Here is a 23,573-nt window from a genome sequence, read left to right as displayed (position 1 = left end):
GCCAGCAAAGCCGGGGACGCCGCCGCGCCCCTCTGCTTGCGCCTCGATAAGGCCCTGGTCGGGGTTCTCACAGGTAATAACGGCCGCACCCACACCCCCGCTGAGGTGAGCGGGTGGGAGTGGAGGAGAGGACCTGGCCGCGGGGAGGTTTGTTCGTGTGGGCCCCTGCCCCTCTCTCGGTGTCTGGGGGAGGTGCGCGGCTGCCTTCTGTCTCCCTGGCTGTGGGAGGGGCCCAGAACCTCTGTGGTTCCCTCACATCTCCTGCCCCTGAGGATGGCAGGATGCTGGCTGAAGAGTGGAGCTCTCCCAGTCGCCAGGGTAGCTGAGCTTTTCCTGCCTGAAGTGGTTGGGTTGATGGCTTTTTCTCGTGGGCAGCAGTCTGTACGTGGGCTGAAGCCCCTCTAGTGACGTGGAGGAAGGTTAGCTCTCTTTTGAGCTGTTTTTGTGGCTGTCTCTTCGGCTAGGGTGTCTTCCCCCGTCCCCACACCTTGCCTTTGGTTAATTGCCAAAAATGTTACCTGCATTTTCCAACAGTTTGGTGTGATAAGTTCTTTTATTTATGAATGTATGCACTCACACAGAAGTCTTAGGTTCTGGTCACAACCAAAATACTTACAGTTACCATGTGTAGTTTTTGACGGTTTGGCCTAAATTTCTAATACCTACAGTGTATCTTTATAACAGGTCGGGGCGGAACTAAAATAAGAGAACTTGAGGATTCGTCGGGTTCCAGGATAAAGGTACCATGTGCTGTGTGTCATCCAGGCATGGACTCTGTTGGGAACGTACTTGCTTTTGCTGCCATTTAAACCAGAGTTACGGCACCAAGCTGAAGAATGTTGCAGTAGCTTCCTTTTCTTTTGGAAAGGGAATTAAAGGGCCTTTTCCTGGGAAGAGAAATTAAAATTTGGAAAAAAATAAATCAAAAATTGTTTTCAGTATCTATTATTATATAATGTTTGTCTTTGCAGTATTAAAAGTCTCAGTAAGGTTCTATGAACATAGGTTATAAGGGGAACGTATGAAGCTGAAGTAAAGATTTTTGGCAGTGTTGCTGTACAAAACAAAGCCAAGATGTTGATTGACAGTGCTGTTGCAAGATCTGGACAAAGCTACATTAGAGGTGGGACTGAGAAAGGTAAGAAATGTGTTTTGGAAAAGAAAAATACTATGGATTTTCTTTCCATGTATTTGATAGTTTGTTGGAGTGTTTTTATATTTTTTACCAAAGCAAGTTACCTTTCACCTTGTTCATGGACAGCGGCATACTTGCTTAAAACAGAAATACCTAGACGTCCTCCTTTCTCAGCTATGAACAGCTTCCTCCCCTTGAACTGCCAGACAGCTGTGAAAATCTGTTCCTGTGTTTTCAGCAATCTTAATGAATGCAGAATGTTATACTACTTGGTTTCTTGCATTATAAGTCTGATTCCCCCCCCAAATACAATTATTTGTTCTAGTTTAAGCTTTAATGTAGTATCTGTGCAGTATTAAAATTCAAAAAGCATTTATAAATGTAGTCTATAAAGCAAACAAACTGATTATAGCATGGGCGATGCTGACTTCTCAGTACTTTCATGGGAAGGTAGCATTTAAGATTTGATGTTGCACATTGTGCCTCACTTTACTAGGCTTTATTGTGTTTACTTTGCTTGTATATCCATGTTATACAGACAATGATTGTATGTTGAGATGCTGCTTATGTTATTGGTATTTGTCTTTTATGTGTTCCCAATGACTTTTTGGATAGGCAAGCAACATCTATAGTTGCTGATCTGAGGCACTAATGAGGAAGAAGGGATCTGAGAGTTGTGTTCCAGGGTTAGAATAAGGAATGGAGTAGTTGTGAGTTTTGATTTATAGAAGAGCACCAGAAGGTGCAACGAGTATGTTGCAAGAGGCTAGAAATAGTTAACGCTTCCTTAGTAGATGTGACCGAGTATGGAGTGTAACTACACAGAGACTTTATTGTGGTGGTGTTGGATGTTTTAGAAGTAAACCTTGCTCTTGTGGCTGTTAAAAATAAAGCTTTCTTCATATCATCTACTGGGTTTTTCAAAAGCCTACTGCACAAGAAGCCTTATTTATAGCTGGAGGAGCAGCATTTCAGAACCTATCATTACTTTCTTATAGTGGCTAAAGATGTTGAAATGTTTCTTTTTTTAACAGAACTGTATTTGTACAAGTTTTACGGGTGTTTCACGCTAAGACCTAGGAAAGAATTTGCTATTTAAGTGCTTCATGTCTAGTAAAAAATCACGTAAGAGGCTTACAATAGAAAAAAGAAAATAAGGTGTTTGTTGGGGGCGGGGGGGCCTCTCCCTTGCCGTACAATAGATTCTATCAAACAGCAGAATTTTGTTACTAACTCCACAGGAAAAACCTGGGACATTATCAAGCCTGAAAATAACCCAAAGAAATCAGTGATTAACTGGGCCTCTCTTCGAGAAAACAGAGCTAAATATGAAGCTATGAAGTGGGCAGGTTAGTTTTAAAGTTTTGATTGTATGGTACTTCTCTTTATATGATAAATCTGTTGAATGCTTAAACGTTTGTAGTTTTTCCTTTGAGAGGACTGAATCTTTCAGTCTCCAAATAAGGTGGTGACCATGTCTAGTGACCTACTCACTTTTGACTAGCCTCCTAGTACAAGGCACTGTCTGGGTTTTGGGATGTCGATCTTGGGCTTTAGCAGACTTACCCTGAATCTGTAGCATTTCTTACTGACGCAAATTTACTTTTTCTGATTGTATTAGACTTGCCTCCAATTGAGAAAAACTTCTATAAAGAATTGTCAAGGACTGCATCTATGTCACAAGAAGAAGTGGAACTGTGGCGGTAAGATAATTTCTATAGGGAATCATCTGCTTGGCAAAAATAACTATTGAGGTGTAAAGCCCAGAAAGTGTGAGATTAAATACTGAGAAGCACTAATGTTAAGGTCTTCTAATAACTTTGATCTTCTTAGGAACCCTTTCTTAGGAATTAAATAATAATTAGAAGATGAGGTAGTATTAGTTGCTTAGAAAATTAACTTTAGGGATTAACTGTTTCTCTAAAAGTGTTTGATCTAGTTGACTTTCAGAAGGGAAAAAAATCAAGACAGTTCATTGGCTTTTCGCTCTTTCTTTGTATTTCACAAGACAGCGTGTTCACGCTTACTATGTTCTTCCAAATATGGTTGTTCACACGCTGAATACCTCTTGCTGCCACTTTTTTCCCCATGTATTTTAGTCAAATACCATCTTCAAAACAAATTTCAACTTGTGTTACCATTTTCTTCCTATCTGTCTATCTTGTCTTTACAAGTATGTCCCGATGAGTACATGCCTCAGTAATATTCATTTTATTGTTTTAATAAAAAAATTAATTGTTAATCATTAATTGTTTTAATGTATTATTGTTAGAGCTAGTCAGGAGCAACAGAACATTGTTCTGTAGGCTCAGAACACGCATTGAGGAATAGCAGTTGTGTGATAAAGGAATGTTTTTCCCTTTTCGTGTACTCTGTTTGCTTTAAGGAAAAAACCACAGTAACTGAAAAAGGTATTTTTGTAACCATGACAAGAGGTTGAATTACATATTCTTTTCCTAGCCCACACCGTGCTTGGAGTAAAACTATTTGCTGAATGGAATCTTCAGAAGGGTACAGGACTGGAATGTAGATAAACTACTTATGCATATTAATACCTCTTAATTGTGGGGAGCCTCAGAGCCTAATTTTCTAATGTAGCTTTTTGTGTGCATTGTTGTGTTTTGGGTTTTGTTTGTTTACTGGGGGGGGAGAGGGGCGGTTTGAGGTGTTTTTCTTAGAAGCTTGTCTTACCGATCATGTTCTTTTTTTCTAAACTGTTCTGTTTGTATTTTCTAGAGCATCCAGGGAGCTGATCTGAAAATATTTCGGGAAAGCTTTTGTCAGAATATAGAATTCTGACAAAGAAGTCAAATCCATTCCTCTGAGTTCTGGGTTGTCTCTAGTTTTAAAAACTTGTCACAGTTATTTAATTTGTAATAGAGTATAATTGAAGTCTGATATGACAGGACTGCGGTTCATGCTAATAACCATCTATAATTCCAAATTGGTCATTCTTAAGGAAGAATAGTAATTGATGCCTCCAGGAGAAGTGTTTCTGTAGTAAGGCTTTTTTAAAAGTCAGAAGAATAGTTGTAAGTCTCATTCAAGAGCCTGAAGTTTTTTTGTGGCTCCAGGAATTAAAAAAAAAAAATATCAGCAGTCTTTTGTGTTAGCTTTACTTTTTCAGATAATGAGACTTCAAAGCAGTTGAACTTCTTTAATTCTGTACAGGAAAGAAAATAATAATATAATTTGTGATGACTTAAAAGAAGGTGAAAAGCGCTGCATTCCCAATCCTGTCTGTAAATTTGAAGATGTATTTGAGCATTATCCTGATCTTATGGCCAATATAAGAAAAGTTGGTTTTCAAAAGCCTACACCAATTCAGGTATTTCTTTAACTTTGATGACTCTTTAACTGAAGCTTAAAGGGAAAGTACATTTAAGTATTTGTTGTTTTATGTTAGTCTCAGGCATGGCCAATCATACTCCAAGGAATTGATCTTATTGGGATAGCACAGACTGGTACTGGGAAGACATTAGCATACTTAATGCCTGGATTCATTCACTTGACTTCACAACCAATGTAAGGACTGCTCACATGTCTGACTGATTTATATGTGGACACCTCCCCCTGTCCTCACCTCCCATGTGATGGTTTTCTAGTAAAGAAGCTAATAAATCATAAATTAGAAAAAAATGATAAACCTGGTGGAGTAAGTACCAAATTTGTCACCATATATTTGTGGCAGCGTACTGAGAAAGTCTATGACGGTATAAAAATATTCAGTGTCAGATGTGGTGGACTTTCCCTAGCTTTATATACCCATGTTCTAAAGATGCTTTATTTCAGATCTAAAGATCAGCGTGGGGGGCCAGGAATGTTAGTCCTTGCTCCCACTCGAGAACTGGCACTTCAAGTAGAGGCAGAGTGTTCGAAGTACACATACAAAGGAATTAAAAGGTAATCTTCTCACTCATCTTGTTAAGTAACTTTTTCCTACCACTTGTGGCTTAATTCACCTACTGAAATATTTACATTTACTAAGAGAGGAGGGGAAGGTAGTAAATGCAAGAGTTCATATTTTCCCAGGTTTTAGAATGCCTGTTTTGACTACTCTCATGGTAAAAAACTATTTCTTATATAGTTGGAGTTCTCTGTATTGTACCTTTGTTGCTGCTTGTCCTTTGTGGACAGGTGAGAAGAGTCTGGCTTTGTCTTCTTGGCATCTTGCTGTTAGGTAGTTGTATACAGCAGTAAGATCTCCCTGAACCTTCTCCTCTTCAGGCTGACGAGCCTGGTTACCAGCTTCTCCCATTGTGCACTCCATCCGCTTGACCATCTTGGAAGCTGCCTGCTGGATTCGTTCCAGTGTGGATATATATGTCTTGTAGTAGAGGTGGAGTGTACAAAAGCTGGATATTGTGCTTGAGGTGTGGTCTCACAAGTACTGAATAAAGGGGAATAATGAGTTCTCTCAAGCTGCTGGCTTCCTTCTCCGTAGTACACAGCTGGCTTGCTTTTCTGTGGGGTTATACTGCTAAATAATGTTCAGTTTCTTGCTCACCCAAGGCTTTTCTGCAAAGCCATCTTCTAGCATGTTGGCCCTCAGCCATGGGGTAATTCTGTCCTCATCTTTACTTTTGTTAAGCTTCCTGGGATTCCTGTCAGCCCGTTTTTCTAGCCGTTTGTGGTCCTTCTGAGTAACAGCCTGGCCCTCTACTGCATTCACTGCTCCCCAATTTGGTTTCAGCCACAAAACTGCTGAGAGCATAGATCTTCATTTAAGCTATTAAACAGACATCACTGTACTCCAAACTTATTTTAGGGCTGTCTGGTAACTTTGTATAGCATTCAGAATTAGTCTCCTAGTCGTCTAATATTGAAATGTACAATCTACTTCCTTCCCAAAAATGCGAAGGAGTTCTACAGAGGACATTAAGGTTGTGTGTAAGCCTAATACCTTATTGAGTGTGGTGATTGTTTTAACATCAAAACATCTGACTTTGGATAGTACTGTTTAGAAAATCATGCATCCTTTCATACTTTAATCTATTTTTAGTGAATATTTTCAGAACAACTCAAAACATACCCCTAGCTTAATAGCTATCTTCCTTCCTTTCATGATTACTTTCACTGCAATTTCAGCAGAAAGCTGTTGCTGAACTGCTGAGGGAGTTTCAGTGTGAAGTCCATTATTTACTATGATAATGTAGGTCACACTCATAGTATTCCTTCCTCTTGGTAATACTAGATACTTCTTAAAATGAAGCAAGATGGTGGCATTTATTTGAAAAAGGTTGAGTTTAGGTGCACCTTAATACACTGCTTCTGTAAAACATTTTATTTTTTCAGTATTTGCATATATGGTGGTGGGGACCGAAAAGGACAGATAGACGTGGTTACCAAAGGTGTGGATATTGTTATTGCTACTCCTGGCAGACTGAATGATCTTCAAATGAACAACTTCATAAATTTGAAGAGCATAACATACTTGGCAAGTAGCTGATATGGAATGAGTAATGTATTATTTGGGAAATTGTTACTTAGGGGGAACTTGAGCTTTAACAAAGTTTTATTTGAACTTTTTAAGTCCTAATTACAATACATCTTAACATTGAGACTGGTGTTGGAGGGATGGTTCGTACATACTGTAATTGCATTGCAGATATGGAGTATTAATTAGGAAAAAAATGGGCTTCTTGCACAATAAGCATTTTAAAGATGCTAAATTGTTATGACATATTAGCAACGTTTGCTATTTTAAAGTTATTTTTGTGAAGATCAGTTATTAATGGATTATCTGCCTTTCCCATGTTGTCTTTTCCTTTGCTTTTAAAGGTTACTAGTGACTCAGGTTCTTTTTAGAACTTGCGCGGTAAGCACCAGAGTCACAAACAGTTAGATACTTAAATGTTTGGGTGACTGACTTTTGATCTCAGTGGGAAAATAGCCATGTAAACATGCTTATGAATCTTTGTCTTCATTCTTTCCTTTTGCAGTGCTGGACAATTAAAACTGTTGCTATTTTGAAAAATACTTTTCATATTATGTCAAATTATGTGAGGTGTCTGTTTAACTGATGACTTGTTGCCTAGTTTGATAATTTGGCCCGCTTTCCCTCCCTTATCTCCACTCCCATTCCCCTCTAAGGGTTAAGTACTCACTATGCTGTAACAAGTTAGCTCAAATTCTCGATAATAGTTGTGAGCTTACTGGCAAGGCCAGCAGTGGTATGGCATCATTAGAAACTTGGCCATGTGGAAAAAGAAGTATTATTGGCAAATGAGAGTAGCCTCATGTAACATATAATTTCTAAGCAGGAGGAAAAAAGGCGTGAAAACCTGCTTTCTGAGAACTATGGGAACATTAGTAAGCTTTCTCTACCAGGGTGAAGTATGGTCATACTACAAGCACAATTGGCTATCAAATTGAGAAATAGGATGATGTAAAGCAGGAGAAAAATGTTTGTTGTTGTACCACTAACAGTTGCATACTTTCAGAAGATTGAAACCAGTGCAAGGAGCATGTTTTGCAAAGTGGGTAATGTGTCATGCCTTAGATTTTCTTGAAATGCTGTGCTTCTTTAGGTCCCATATGAAAAGCTGGACATCCAAAATTCTGAGGTTTTTTTTAATGTTACCATAGATTTTTTTCCTTGTAGTTTCTTGTACTTTTTAATATATAAAATGCTTTCTGTTTCATTGTTAACTTTCAGCCAACAAATAGTTTAATCTTACAGCCTCATTTCAGAGAAAAGAGAGGGATATTAGACTTCAACTTTAACACCTTGGCTGAAGAACACTCTTCATTGAAGAGCTTTATTTACAGTTTTCCTTTAGATATCAATGAGTCTTGTGAATATTTCCAAGGCCAGAGACTGGGATATAATTGTTTGTTTGAAAAACCAACCAACTAACCAAACAAACAACTAAACAAAAAAACAAGTTCTGTTAAAGTTAATTCTATTTGAATATGCATGATACACAAGGTGAGTTGGAGGCATGAGGGTATTTGTTTTCTTGCCTGACGGAACCATCAAGTTAGTTGCAGTCTTGATTAGGATTTTTAGTAACCCATTTATTCCAGATAGGCTGCTGGTTTTCATGATTTCAGAAGAAAGGCTGGGAAATTCTGTCATATATGGCCTATTGATTGTTTACAGTACATGTCATTTGAAGACTGCTTTCTGTTTTGCTGTGTTCAGTGTAAATCAGTATTTGTTCATCAGTAATCCCAAGTGCTTTTTTTCTTTTGACCTTATGTTCCTAAAGCAGAAGTAAGGAAATTGGAGTTGTGCATAAATAATTGAGAAGCATTCAGGGGAAACAGTATACTGAAAAAAAATATAAATCATGAAGTAGGATATGGAAGGTAGATTGGAATACTCCTTTTATTCTTCAAATTTAAAAAACAGTGTAAACCTACTTTCCTAGTTTAAAACAGAAGAAAGAAAATAATTTTCACATGAAGAACTGGCTTGTTAGAATTTCTTGCCAAGAAATATAACTGAAATTAAAAATATTAGCATACAAGTAAATATGTATAGATAAGAAATGTAAGATTTTTGTCAGCTGAGGGGAGATTAAGCTTATAAACCAAGACCTGATATGAGGGGTTTGGAAAAAATAGTGCTAATATCTATCTTATATCTATTACAGCCTTTATTCTTTATTAGGCAATTATGAGAATTAAGTAAACTTCAAATACTTTGCTCCAGCTAGTAAACATACTTACATGCTATCTTCTCCCTTTCCAGTAAAGTACCAGTGTGATTAAAAGCTTCTGCTGCTGAAAGGGGCACAGTAGCCAACTCTGTATATAAAATTAGTGATGTTTCAGCCTTGCCGTTGTAGTAGAATCCAAATAGTTAATGAAGTCTCCGTGAATCCTTTGAAAATAAAAATTATTAAATCAAGAAATAGAATTCCTCTCTTCTGTTTATCAGCTGATGACTTGTTACTATTTCAGAGGCTTACACAGATAATGTACTAAAAACATGTAATAGAATAAAACATCTGAAAAGCATGAAACAGCAAAATCAGGACGGTAGAAAGGGATTATTATCAAAGTGTTATGTTTCCACCTAAGTGACTAGAATGTCAATATTTAAAAGCATGATCCATATAACTTTGGTTATATAAACTCTATTTGAGAATTAAAGGAGAAAAATCAGTCTTGGATGGCAGCCTACTTCCTTTGCATGAGACTGAAAACATTTATAAGCGTGCTTGTATATTAGGAAAAAAAGATCAGTTCGAAATAGTTGTACTCAGACCTTGAGCTCAATTGTTCTCTTTTGGTTTTTTTACCAGATGAAACAAGTTTGAGCTCTGGGAGTTCTGCAGTGTCCTAGTGTCAGCCAGAATGTACAATCTGGCTTTTTTCCTACTTCTAATAAGGAACTAAATTGATAACTGATATTTGGTCTGGTGTGAGATCTCTAACAAGGTAGAAATGAGATTTCCCCCTTTAAATTACTAAAAATTTCTTATTGAAAGTGTGTTGTGTGGGATCTCCCCCTCCCCCCCAGTTTAGTTAGTTTCTTGGAGTTTTTTTGATTCAATGCTTAGATTTAGGCACCAACTAAATTATTGTTTAAACAAACAAAACTGTTGTTTTCTTCTTCATTTACTTTAAGTGCTCTTAAAGGTGCAATGGATTTCCATGTTCTGCCTGCAAATGTGTTACTAAATGAAAAAGGTTCAAGGAAATTGAAGAGGTGAAATAGAAGTTGAACAGGTTTTGCAATACATTATGGAGCGGATTCTGCAATTAAAATTGTTACCACTAAAATTATCTGCTAAGAAATGCCTTGCAGAAACCCTTGTCTAAGGAACTAGACACAATAAATATTCTTGTTCTGGGCAGGTTTTAGATGAGGCTGACAGAATGTTGGATATGGGATTTGAACCTCAGATAATGAAGATCCTAATTGATGTGCGGCCTGACAGACAAACTGTTATGACAAGGTTTGTAAACATAATAGTCTTCAGTACTTGAATGCTGCAAATATAAGGTTATTGAAAAAGTTAACTTCAAAACAAATCTGTCCGTTTCAATAAAACTTTTACTAGCCTAAATGGGAATGGCATCAGTTTTCTTTCTAATTCTGTCTAGTCAGTCATAACGAGTCATTTGATAATTTTATTTTCACTTCTTACCCCTTTTCTGATATTTTACATCAACTATAAAGACAGCTGAGTTCTTCCCAAAATGGAAGGTGTCCTGGGAGTGCTAGAATTTGCCATATCAATTTGAAACGACTTCTGTTTCTCCATCTGGGACCAAATGTGTATCCTTCTGATCAGTATCTGTGCTAGTCTGTAGCTGGATTAATTTTGAAATTATGCAGCTTTTGGGCGCTTAATAATAGAGTATCCCAGCTGTCATTTTTGTTACTGTATTTTGCATTGGAGCTATTGTTTTAGAGATACAAACAGACTAAAAGGTTGCTTATCAGGTATCATTGGACTACTAAACTCACTTTTGCTTCATTAGAAAGGCTCCATAACTGTTGCCTGTAGTTTTAAACTAGAAAGTTATCTTTAAAGCTTGAGTGCTGTTTACTAATAACTTCAGACTATTTCTAAATATTATATAAGCTCAATACTGTTATTCCATACACAAGTGTTTCACCTGTGTGTAAGAAAGAATAGAACGGAGAATGTGATGAAATTAATGAGTTGGAGAAGATTTTGCACTCTTATTCTCATGTGTTTTTCTTCTTCCTGTTCAGTGCTACTTGGCCTGATGGTGTTCGGCGCCTTGCGAAATCCTATTTGAAAAATCCTATGATTGTATATGTTGGAACTCTTGACTTAGCAGTAAGTTGTTCTGTTCTTTTTTTTTTTTTTTCTTTGGGAGAAGAACCTACAATTAAACCAGGAAATATTTTGCTTGTAACTATATGTAAGTAAATGTATGTAACTTGAAAAAGCAATCCAAACTTTTAAAAAACAGCTCCATAGTGTTCTTCTAAAGCTTCATTAAAAGTTTAGAAAGAGCTTATAAGAACAAAGTTCTTGTTTGTTTGTTTCTGTAACAAAATCTTGAAGTCCTAGATCTTCAGTGTAACACGTCACAAGCAACAAGTGTCAATCAAATTGAATTTTGAATATTGAGCCTTCACTTCTGTTCAGCAAGTTCTTGTTGCTTCCTTACTTTTCCTTCTGAAGGTCTTCTTTCTGATGCATACAGCTCCTAATTTGGATCTGTGTTTCTTGACTGCTGCTTTCTCAAAGAGAGCAGAAGCTCTCTACTAAACTGGGGGGTGGGGAGCACTTGTCTAGAGCAGGAACGTATATGTTAGAGTAACAACTGTCTTCAAAGTCCAAAATTTCTAATCTGTAGATGTAGTTGCATACGTGTCATGCTCGTGCAGCTATGTGTAGTTGGCTTCAGCACCAGCAGAATTTACAGAAGGAGTGGTTCTTCCAAAATTTCTGCATCCTGGTCCAGAGATTGCTTTAAGTTTGGCTCTTAAATTATGAAACTTTCCTTTTCAGTTACACTTTTTTAGTGATAGGGAATGAGGAAACTCAGTATTCAATGTGCTTTTGAGTAGAAATAGGGGGAAAATGTACTTTCATCTGTCCTGTTTGGAACTGTGCTTTTGTCAAAGGACACTACTTCTCAAAGACAGAAGATTGGAACTTAAAAGTTATCAACTGTTAATGCAGCTCTCTTGTGTAATGTATTCATCTTTTACAGGAGCTTCTCTTAATTGAAGAGGTACTTCTGGGGAGCAGAGGCAAGGGTTCCCATGTGGAGAGAGACTCTTTCTATGTACTTGATTGATTCTTCAACCCTTGCCACAAGATCATGATGCAGTGCCATGAGAATGTCTAGACCTTTATACTACTTATGTAGTATACCTTAGACATTATATGATAACCTTCAACTATAATGGAGTAAAGTGTTTATTAACTGTTGTTGGAAGAATTGGCCAGAACTGATCATTTCAAATAGATTACAGAATCTTCTTTAAAAGCTTGTCCTTTCGAGGAAGACTGCCATTGTTCTAATTTGCTCTGGGTTAACACAAAATATACTCAGAGTACTTCAATCCGATTTTCACTGATATTAGGAATATGTCTTTCACCTTACTGTTCTGCTAAACTGTACCCTCCCAGTCTCTGCAAATATATGATTTGGCAAACTGCTTAAAGATAAATTTTACTATTCTCCTAAAGCCACTAGGAAACAACAAATAAATCTGCATTATTTGAACTCCAAAGTGATACATATTTTGGTTTTAAAATAGTTTTTTGTGGTATCGTATTACAAGTCTCATCATATCTTAATATGGGAATTAACAGAAAAAATATTATTCTAATCTGTTTCTATTTTATATCCCTTTTTGCTGTTTAACAGGCAGTAAATACAGTAGAACAGAGAGTTACTGTTATCGCTGAGGAGGAAAAGAGAGCTTTCATGCAATGCTTCATTGACTCTATGAAGCCAAAAGATAAGGTCATCATTTTTGTGGGAAAAAAGCTTACGTATGTAATCACCTCCCAGTATTACATCTCTTCATTTTTTGTTCTAATAGAAATACTAGACAGTTTCTTAGCATAATAATTACTAAATGTAACAGCTCTTGTCAACAATGTGCTGGCAGGGGTAGTATTTTTATTTATTTATTTATTTCTGCAGACTGACTGCTAGTTTGTATCCTTTTTAATATCATTAACAGTGGTCGTACATCTCAGTTTCACATAGTTAAGCTAGATGTTAAGATTCTTCAGGACACTTAATGTGATGTGCTGTTTACTTTCACATGCAGCTGATGCATACAAGACCTGATGGGGGGGTGGTCATTGTACCATACCTGAGTTTTTTGAGTGAACAACACAAAAATCATATATTACTTGTCTTATATACAAACAAAAGCAAACATTTATGTGGGGAATAGTCTTCCTTTCATACTGTTTTATAATAAATATGAGTTGACCTAGGCAGGGTTTTGTCCTTTGGCCCACATTTAGCTTTTGTTGTCACTTTGTTGTCTTTTGGGTCTAAATCTAGATACTGTGCTGCTTTATTTTCTTCTTATTTTTTTCTTTTTAAGAACCATTCTTTTATTTCATCCTAGAGCTGATGATTTAGCAAGCGACTTTGGTCTCCAAGGAATTCCTGTACAGTCACTTCATGGTAACAGGGAACAGTGTGATCGAGAACAGGCTTTAGATGATTTCAAGAAAGGTACGTTTGTACCTAAGTACTGGTTTGTTTAACCTGGGTTTTTAAAACTTGACACGTGCAGAACTTTGTCTCTTTGTAAGTGCCGTGTCTCTTCGGTACCATATAAGTTAAAATACTAAAGAGCTCTGAATGATATGTTTACTTCTTAATTTCACAAACAAAAAAAAACTGCAAAGAGAGATTGTGATTCAATAAAATTTGGAATGTCTAAGAGTTAGTTTAAAGTAAGGCTTATTTTATTTTTTAAGTCTCTGTGGAAAAGTCAATATTGTGTTAGTCTACAGAACAGTAAGTGTCAAATGATGGTGCTTTCAGTGAAACAGTTCTGCTTAGGATTATGCCAGCAGGGTTACACTTTGGGGTTAGGTGGTCACATGCTAATAAAACAAAGTAGTCCTGTGATAAGGATGCCAGCTGAGAATATAGCTGTTGAAGTTTCTGTTCTTTTCACAGACTCTCTGTAGCAGCTAGGCATGTTTCTCGGTTGTCTGCACCCTGCTGTTTTACTTGTGAAACACAAATAGTAAAATGACGTTTTGGGTGCTTACTTACCAACTTGTGTTTCAAGCTAACCCAGTGTGACACGCAACAAGCATATTTTTCCTTTATGTGTTAAGAATAAGTGCATTATACATCAGAAAAGCAATAGACTGGAGTATATTTCCCATTTATTTGTAAATTCCTATTCTCTTGTACTTTAGGCAAAGTCAGAATACTGGTAGCTACTGACTTAGCATCCCGTGGTCTTGATGTGCATGATATTACTCATGTTTTTAACTTTGACTTTCCTCGCAACATAGAAGAATATGTTCATAGAGTAGGTCGTACTGGAAGAGCAGGGTAAGTGCTTACAAGAAAAGAGTAATATATTGTCAATATTTTTTGCACTGCTTAGAGGTTGCTCTTGTCAAATGCTAGAGCTACTGGTGATGTGGAGTGGGGGAGTGAAGACTCCAAAGTCTATCGAAGTATGTTTTAGATAACATGCTGCCTTATGTTTTGAATTTCATTCTTTGTTAAATTTAAGACAAACAAGTTTTCCACTTTTCTGTTATTTCATTGAAGTGGATGGGAATGAGGCATGTTTGAAAGCTGATTTAAATGTGGGGACAACTTACAGTTCAAAACAACTGTAATTCTGAGTCTGATATTCTGAAATGTCACTTCCTTGTTTGTCTCTGGCTTCCTAGACAGCCTACTGGTAAAAAACATATATAAGTTGAAAGTTTTCAGCCTATCATTGTTGTGTAGTTTGATGTTAGGACTTTGGAATGCTGCTTTCCCAGGTATGGCACACGTGACTTCTCTTGTATATGTTGTTTTGCACATGAACACTTTTTTCATTCCTTGTTTAGACGCACTGGGGAGGCAGTAACACTTGTCACTAGGAAAGACTGGAGGTTTGCATCTGAGCTGATTGAAATTCTGCAAAGAGCAAACCAAGTAAGAATACATCTTACTGGGTAAGACTTTATGTTGGTTCTGGGTTACCACCTGAAACAGTTCATGAAGGTGTAAGCCTACTTATACCTTTCTTGGTGAGGGTCTCTGGCAAAAAAATTAGTAGTTAAGTCTCTCTGGTCCTGGGTATCCTTAGGTGTATTTTACCTTACAGAGGAGTCCCAGCCCAGAAAAGAGCTGGGAACTTTAATCAAAGCCTTCTGCATCCAAAGAAAAAGTAACTAACATCTATGCACATGTAGAGGTCTAGGAGTCCCAGAATAGGATCTATTTTATTTCATATTATTTTATTCCATTTATATTTCACCTCTGGACTCATATACCAATGTTCTTGTTTAACAGTGTACATATTAACAATATTTATATCAGAAGAAGCTCAACTATCAGTTTATTATATCTGACAGTTGTGATATCTGCATGTACTTTTTGAAACTATCTTTCTTACAGATGCTTGTAAATAGTATGGGAAATAGGACTGGAATGTGATTCCTTTATTTACTTTAAATAATTTTTTTTTTCTTGTGACCATATCCAAGAAGCCAGAGTCAATTTTCTTGCTGCTTTTTGCTGTAACAAAAACAATATTTTGCCTGATTTATAGTAAACCCACTTCATGCCCTGACTCAAGTTGAAATTTTTTAAAGGTTTTTTCCTTCTTTTTTTTTTTGGGGGGGGTGGGCAGGGCAGGGGATGGGAGTCTGAGTACAAACTAAATTGTTTTTACCTAGGACCTGTGGTTGTTGTTGTGGATACTAGCTCGAACTTCAAACCCTGAGGTAGAACTTCACCTAAAGTCTGAGTACAAACTAAATTGTTTTTACCAAGGACCTGTGGTTGTTGTTGTGGGTACTAGCTCGAACTTTAAACCCTGACGTAGAACTTCACCTAGATCTTCTGTTTTACAACTCTTCTTCAAAAGATGTCATGCCACTTATTGCAAACCTGATAAGAAGATTTCAAGAAGCAAAAGAAAAACAAAACAAAGAAGGGTTGTCCTCTAATAATTCCTTAGAGTTGCAGGTCGTGGGTTTTTGTTTGGGGGTGGGTTTTTTTGTTTGTTTGGGTTTTTTTTTCTTCAGAAAATGTAAGAGGCAAAACCAGTAATGATTCTTAGAAGATACTTAAATATAACTTAGAAGTGCCTTGTTCTCTGTTCTGCATCAGGTGCTACAACCCATGCCTTGTTTCCTGCTGCATACTGTGAAGTTCCCAAACTTTTTAAACATTTGATAGCTAAACTGAGGATGGATCTCTGAGTTCAGAGGAGAAAAAAAGCACCTCTGAATCCTTACTTTCAAGGGTAACTGTTAGTCACATTATTCTCAAACTTCAAGTTATAGCGGTATCCATACAGGCAGGGTTTTTTTTTTTTCTTTATGACAATGAAAATATCATTACTTGAGTCTTAAAGTATCACGTAAAAGGGAAGGAGAGCAACTGAAAACATGATCTGAAGGTTCAGAATACTTAGATTTTAAAAGAAGTAAGGTACATTTGTTAGCCAGATGTGTTCACTGATTTTTGAATATAATCTCCCTAAAGAAAAAACAGGTACAACAGAAAGATTTTATATTATGCTGGAGGGATCTTTACATACAAGTTTGTTTAGAAGCAGAGACAGATCTATTAGAGAATCAGGTGGAAAACCACTGATCTCTGTTAATACCAAGAGAAGTGTTACATATAAATTATGACATCTTCTTCCTTTTCTGTTTTCTCATTTGGACTACCATACCTAGGTTACATATTTAGCAGATACACAGATTGTCCATGTAAAACTCTCATCAAACCACTAGATGCTGGATATCACCTCACTGAGATTTTTATGTTCCATATCCTGGCTTCTTCCTACTCTTTCCTTGTGCCTGCTCAAAAAACAGTCTTGCAAGAAACTGTTGCAATTTGAGTTGGAATAAATTCTGTTTCATGCTGTAGGAGAGGATCTGATCTGTTACTGAGGAAGAAAATTATCCATGAAGAAGAAAATTATCCAGTGTTTCAACTGTGAAGCACTAACTTTGTCTCATTACTTCTGTCTCTACTGATGCAAGTCTGTAGTGACTTTCAGTTGGAGAGTTGCATAATTTTTCACTTTATTTTTAAACAATGTCTTAAACTATAGGCATCCTGTTCTGTGGACTCCTGACAGCCAGGGCAGTTGTTTACCACACAGCACAAAATATCTGCTAGTGAGCTGACTGTCATGCCAGCTTAAGAAAAAATACTGATAGCAAATGGCAGGCATTGCTGAATTATAAACCTGACAAAAGAAGTTTGAAACTGGTCAGAGGGCTGGAGCACCTCCCCTGTGAGGACAGGCTGAGAGAGTTGGGGTTGTTCAGCCTGGAGAAGAGAAGGCTCCAGGAAGACCCAATAGTAGCCTTCCAGTGCTGAAAGGGGGCTACAGGAGAGATGGGGAGGCACTCTTTATCTGTGTAGTGACAGGACAAGGGGTAATGGGTATAAGCTGAAAGAGGGCAGATTTAGACTAGACATTAGGAAGAAATTTTTCACTGTGAGGGTGGTGAGGCAAGTGGCCCAGGTTGCCCAGAGAAGCTGTGGATGCCCCATCCCTGGAGGGGTTCAAGGCCAGGCTGGATGAGGCTTTGAGCAACCTGGGCCGGTGGGAGGTGTCCCTGCCCATGGCAGGGGGGTTGGAACTCGATGATCTTTAAGGTCCCTTCCAACCCAAACCATTCTGTGATTCTATATCTTGTACCTGCTGTGTGGCTACACGCTGTAGCCGATTTTTGAAGCAGACTGGCTTTGATAGATCAGTGATCTAAAACATCTTCTGACAGTACAGCTGCCCATACTGCTTTTTGCAGTGAACATTGTATTGATGTCTGCATTATGCCTGATCTGATTTAAGAAGACTTGTTGGACACTGCCTTTGTTCCATGATCTATAAGAATAGTATATGTTTTTCTTTCTTTCATTCACTAATCAGTATCACTCAACCAACTAAAGTCTGTAATTCTTTGCATCTGGCCTCAGTCCTTACGAAGGTGAGTAACTCTGAGGTGACAAAGTGTGCTTATGGTACTGTTCACCTCCTTTTCCATATCATTACAAACATACCAAGATCCTCAGTGCTTTCTGGCAAGATCCTCTTGTGACCTCCCAGTGGTGGGAGAACTGACCACTTTCTCCTGCCCTTCTTTTCTTGTCTTTTAGCTTTGTTTTATCCATGTGAGAACCCTTCCTATGGCAACACCTTCTTTAAGTAGCAAAGTTTCTCTTCAGAGGCTCTTAAAATTTCCAAAAGGAATTTAATATCAATCATAATAGTGTAATATTCAAATATGTATATAATATGGTATCACCTTTTAGTGGCATTGGATGTTTTCTCCAGCTGATCGTTATCACCGAAAGATGCATTTCTGTCTGAAATACAAATATTTTAATTAGCTGGTTGTATGTTGTCATCGGATATGGTGATACTGGCATATATGTGTAACTGTGCTGCCACTGTGCTGATTATTTTTCACTATAATTTTATGTAAAAAGATCTCTTTCTGTAGAGATGCAGAGAGATAATCTGCGAAGTGACGGGACCCAGATAAATTACAAAATCAATGTTGGGAACACACAAATCAATGGAATTTTTGTAAAGCAGAGACTAAAAGTTTAGATTTATTTCAAACTGACCTTGTTCTTATCTTTCTTACCAGGTAGTTCCTAATGAGCTTATTGCAATGGCAGAAAGATACGAACAATTTCAAATGAGAAGAGAAACTGAAAAGGGTATACGAAGACCTCCGAGAAAGCCCTCAAAATAACTGTAACCCCTGGAAGTTACTGAAACAAAGTGATTATAGTTAATGTTAACACCTATGGGCTTGAATTTAGAAGTTTCTTTTCCGGTTCATTGTTTTCTTTACCTATCCATTTAAAGAAAATGCATTTGTAAAAGTGGTTTAGAAAAGAAAACTGGATTAACTTTAAATATAAATAAATCTAGTTTTCCCCTTGGACACTATTTTCACTTTAAGAATAATTAATTTTTTTTTCCTTGTTTTCTGTGCATAACTTACAAAACCATTATCTGCTGGTTAAAAACAAATACTGTGGGTTTGGTGCTTTTTTAAAATTAAAAGCAGTATAAATACGCAAGAATGTAAAAGATAATTTTTCCTTTTATTTTCAGAGAACTGGATTAGTGAATGTAAGCAATATTTGTCAGCATGGCTTCAAGATACTGTACTTCTGCATTGATATATGCCACATGTGCCAGTGACACACAGTATTTCCTCAGCATTTCATGAGTTTCAAATAACTGTTATTTGAAAACTGCTGTGTTTGCAGTAACTGATGTTTGCTGAAGCAAGTTTTGTTTGTTTGGGTTTAACATTGAAATTAAGTTTTGTTAAGACTCGTGTCTCAAGGTTTTTTTGAGAGAAGTCTGCATTTGCTCCTAATGGAGTAAAGCATAACAGTAAGTATGTGTTTGTGGCTGTGGAAAAAAACAGCTTCTACTCTTATTCTCATGGATGTCATTTTCTAGCTTAAGGAAGTAAACCAGAGATTACTAAAGCAATGTTAGCAAAGTCATAAAGAAAAAATACAGTTGAAGGTCAGTTTTTATTTCTTTCTGATAAATTGATTCAAATCTTACCTTTGGATGCCAGGTTCTGTCACACAGACCGCTAACAATAGCGGGGAATGTTTTCACTCTTTGGAAGTTACATGGGAAGGAGTTATTCCTTTGATGCTTGGTCTGAACTTGTGTTTACTCGTGTCATGAGTAAAGGAAAAACTAATAAACTGAATCTAGTGAGATGAGAATATTTTAGTAAAATTGTTCTCTAAATGTTCTTCTAGCCTTCCCTCTTTTTGATTTGCTCATAATTGAGGTGAAATCTGGGCATTATTGAAGCCAGTAGGTTATTTTGCCTTCAAAAAGTAGGCTACAACTATGGACTTCCCATGGCTTCTTTAAGAAAAAGCAGAAGATATATTTACTTACAGCACACAGCAGTTCCCAAATGCTGTGTATTTATCACCTGCACAATTTTAGTAATAGGAAATATTATTTTTTCCTAATGCATATACTCTTCAACATAAGAAAAATCGAGCTGAATTCTGATTCAGAGAATGTCCGATTCACGCTGCATTTTGGTTTTGATAACCTTTCACATGGAGACTCTACCCCTTGATATGAAGATACATTTCTTTCTACAAGATTTGTCTCACAAATGCTCACTGCACAATAACTTTTACTCTGTTGCAGCACTTTAGATAATGATTGCTTCCCATCCAAAGTCCAGTGAAAAGACTCATTTCCAAAGCAATTCTGAAGACTCAGATAAGTTATTTCAGGAACTTCACATTGCTTTGATACCATATTCTCTCTGCTCACTGATGCTGGTCATTGTCCTCTGCAAAAGGTCTTTATCTACCCCCTTGATCTGTTGAAGCTGTGGTTTATGTCAAAGTAACTCCAGGGACTTTTTTTCTTTTGAAAGCAAGATTGTATTTTGAATATTCTGCAGCAGATCTTCATTTTCAATAAAATTATCATTTTTCACTTCACCCAGTCATTGATGCCTTTATATTTGAAATCATAGAAATTACATATGAGAAATTAACTATTACAAACTTCTATATGTTCTTAGCATACCTTGAAGATAATTTGCAGGTGACATCTACATTTGGATAGGGAAGATAAATATTACTTAATGTCCTATTTCTTTTAAAGGATATGGGTTAGCAGTGTGACTGAAGTATACAATTTTCCTACTGTTCTTGATTTTTTTTTTTTTGTAGTATCAGACTACTAGGAGTAACTTAAGGTGCAGAACTTCTGGTTTTAAATATGCAAATTTACATTATTATATAGTTATTGTAAACAATATTTTTCAATGCCTATCCCAAAATATTGGGAATCCATTATTCAATTGGTAGTTTATTTGTCTTGAAAGGAAATCACTGCTCGCTTTATCTTTGAGGCTGAGCAAGTTGTATTGGGGAATAAAAAAGTGCGGCAGCTGAGACTTTTGCAGACAATCCAGAAAATATCCCAGATATTTCTGAAAGCAATGATCCAGGTCTTCCACATGCCAGTCTGTGTCATCTGGCCATATGACACATGCGTGGAAAAAAGCAGTTTTGGCATGATATGAGCAGAATTTTTCCAACTCTTTCATATATGTAATTTTAAGTTGTTCTAGAAGATACTTCAGAAGCTTAAGACAACCTTTCCTGTTAAATGAATAAGAATTTATTAGGTACCTTCTACATCGTTCTACATAATTATTTTCAATGTTCAAATACACATTATTCATGAAAGCAATAAAAATTTTCTTACTCTTAATAGAATAAAATTTTCAGTATTTTGAATACAAGCTGAAAATAAGTTCAGGATAGTTGTAGAGTTATTGTGCATGAAGTCAGCTTCTAGCACTGAAGGATATCTACTTTAAACAATAGTTTTTGTGCATGCACCACTGTCACGGGTAGCCACAGCAACACAGAAATACAAAGTGTTGGTCAGCAGTATGCTCACACAGTAGTCTCCTAGCTGTAGATGCTACCACTAGAACATGACCTTGGAGCACTGCTTAAGATTAAAGCTGCCCTTTTGGTTTGGATTTACCCTGAAGGAAATGTTGATACCTTCCTGTACCATGCCATGAGGGGAAGAGGTAGATTTAGTTTAATACACTGCTAGGCAGGGGCATTGCTTTGTGAATATTATCAGACATGCAAAGATAAAGAATTACGCATGAGTTCTCTTGTGACTGTCTTGATGCAGTACAAGATGTAATTACAAGTAAACTAAGAAGTTGCTATGCCATTAAGGAGATTCTGTATCTCATGTGGGTTTTGTTCTTTCTCTGCAAAGAAATGTGGAAGCCAGTTTATATTGGAGTGAAAAATCACATTTGTTCATCCTGATCCCATTCAGCAGTTCTTTTCTCAACATCATTTTATAAATTGCCTTGGTATGAAGTGTAATTTTGGTCCTAAAGCTCAGAAAGCTGAGTCATCAGATTTTTAAGCTGGTTCTTCTGGACAGGACTGAGTTTGGCAAAGATTAATTAACAAGTTGCCTCTTTTTGCTCTCTAAGGCAAGTCTAGAGTGTAAACCTACAATGGGATTTGTTTCCACCTCCGAGTAAATGCAACTTCAGCGAGTATATCCAGTGTTGTACTGCTGTAGAGCAACGATGCCTGAAAGCCTTATTCTTGCTCCCTAGGAGGAGTAATTAGTCTTAGATAAAATTCTTAAATATTAAACTGAACCAGTGATACACTGGCTGACACAGGCTTAAAGCCAAATATTCCTTTGAAATACCAACCTGCAGCACTTTGGTCCATCAGATTCACAACATGTCTTTGAGCTGCCGTGGTTGTTGATCATGGCCTTCTCAATATGCGAGAAAGAGAGTCGCCAGGTGTTTCCTAAAGTTGAGTACAAGATTGGTAAATTGTTACACAGGAGTAAGTACCAGTGTCTGTAACTAGAAAAAATGATAATTTATAATTGACTTAAATACCAGTAATTTCTTTGCACTTTAAAAAAAAAAAAAAAAAAGTTGTAATTCAGTGACTACAGTTAGTTAATTCATCCTTAATTCCCCAGCTGCTCCACACAAAGGCAATTAGCATGTTAATATGGGACATAATTAATTGTTTGGATGCTTTGACTATATTCTTAAGGATGTTGGGATTTACTTTAAAATTAATTCTGAACTTTCCTGCATTTGTTGAAAATTATTTGGGGAACTGCACTACTCATAGAAATCGACTACCTTTGAATTTCTGTTCTGTATCATTAGCCTTACTGCATAACCATTCTGGTTTTGAATAAAAAAAATCTTCACCATTGGTTTCAATGTCTTTGTGCAAGTAACATGCCTGTGAGTTAGTCTCAGGTAGGTGACTGTTCTAAAGCATTTATTTTTATTCTTCTGGTAATGTTTCTGAAAAGAATGATTAACATAGCTCAACCCTGTTTTTAAAATGAGCAAATAATTTTTGTCATCTTTATGTAAGTTAGAATGTTTCCCTTGCCCGTTTGGTTCAGTTACTCTTTACATTTAAGTTTCACAGGAAGAGACAGCCCAGTAGGGCAGTAATGATTTCTTTGGCATTGTTAAGAGGGGCATGCTAATTAAAAAAAATACCAGATTGCCTGAACTCTTTTTGCTGAAATCATCAGTTCTCGTAATGCAATTACAAGTTGGGATGTTTCCACAAACTAATGTAGGTTTGGTGTGACAGTGGTCTGGAGGACATAAAAAAAAAAAAAAAAAAAAGATGTAGCCATACCAGAATTCAATGAGAAATAATGTATCTTGCTAGAAAAAGTATAGAGTTTACTTCCTGCAGAAGTATATAACTTGTGAATACAGTCCCACTTATAGGGATGTCCCCTGCCTTTTCAGAAATCTCTAATTTATTCTTTTTCTTACAACGCAAAGGAGTGGATGTTGCTGTTCAGTACAGCACTAGCCCAGGAAAGGTCCCTAGTCATGTGTCGGACTTTGTAGATTTAATATAATGCTCTTGGGGTGATGAGTATACAGCCTGGCAGAGCAGTTCTGGCTTTAGATTTCAGTACAGAACAGTGTCACAAATCTAATGTTTTAAAGAGGGACTTCAGTTGTCTTTGATCTGGATAATCTAGGATAAGGTAAAGATCTGTACCTGAAAGGCAGAATACTGAACAGAACTGGATACCCTCTTTATAGCACTTGTAAGTGATGAAGTTGTAGAGAAGATAGATAGCACGTAACTTAGACTTATTGTCTGTATTTGAGGTACCTCTTAGAACCTTTTCTTTTTCGTTTTGTTTGGCTACTAAATAAAGTGATCTATTTCT

General features: G+C 36.8%; 1 protein-coding gene across 1 annotated transcript; it reads left to right on the top strand.

The window, feature by feature from the left end:
- Positions 1 to 684: 684 nt before the first annotated feature.
- Positions 685 to 18,525, top strand: DDX43 (DEAD (Asp-Glu-Ala-Asp) box polypeptide 43; the record flags this gene model as incomplete). The annotated part of the gene is made up of 15 exons (XM_010085662.1): positions 685 to 740; positions 1,006 to 1,123; positions 2,377 to 2,484; positions 2,757 to 2,838; positions 4,307 to 4,463; positions 4,542 to 4,660; positions 4,928 to 5,038; positions 6,431 to 6,572; positions 9,947 to 10,047; positions 10,815 to 10,902; positions 12,452 to 12,579; positions 13,173 to 13,282; positions 13,984 to 14,122; positions 14,638 to 14,725; positions 18,418 to 18,525. Coding segments are annotated over 15 exons (1,655 nt in total), but the record flags the coding sequence as incomplete, so codon positions are not given.
- Positions 18,526 to 23,573: the final 5,048 nt, after the last annotated feature.

The sequence above is a fragment of the Pterocles gutturalis genome, unplaced genomic scaffold (genome assembly GCF_000699245.1).
Source record: "Pterocles gutturalis isolate BGI_N339 unplaced genomic scaffold, ASM69924v1 scaffold18350, whole genome shotgun sequence".
Lineage (NCBI taxonomy): Eukaryota > Metazoa > Chordata > Aves > Pterocliformes > Pteroclidae > Pterocles > Pterocles gutturalis.
The sequence above is the reverse complement of the archived record's forward strand: the minus strand, read 5'-3'. Positions and strand labels throughout refer to the sequence as shown.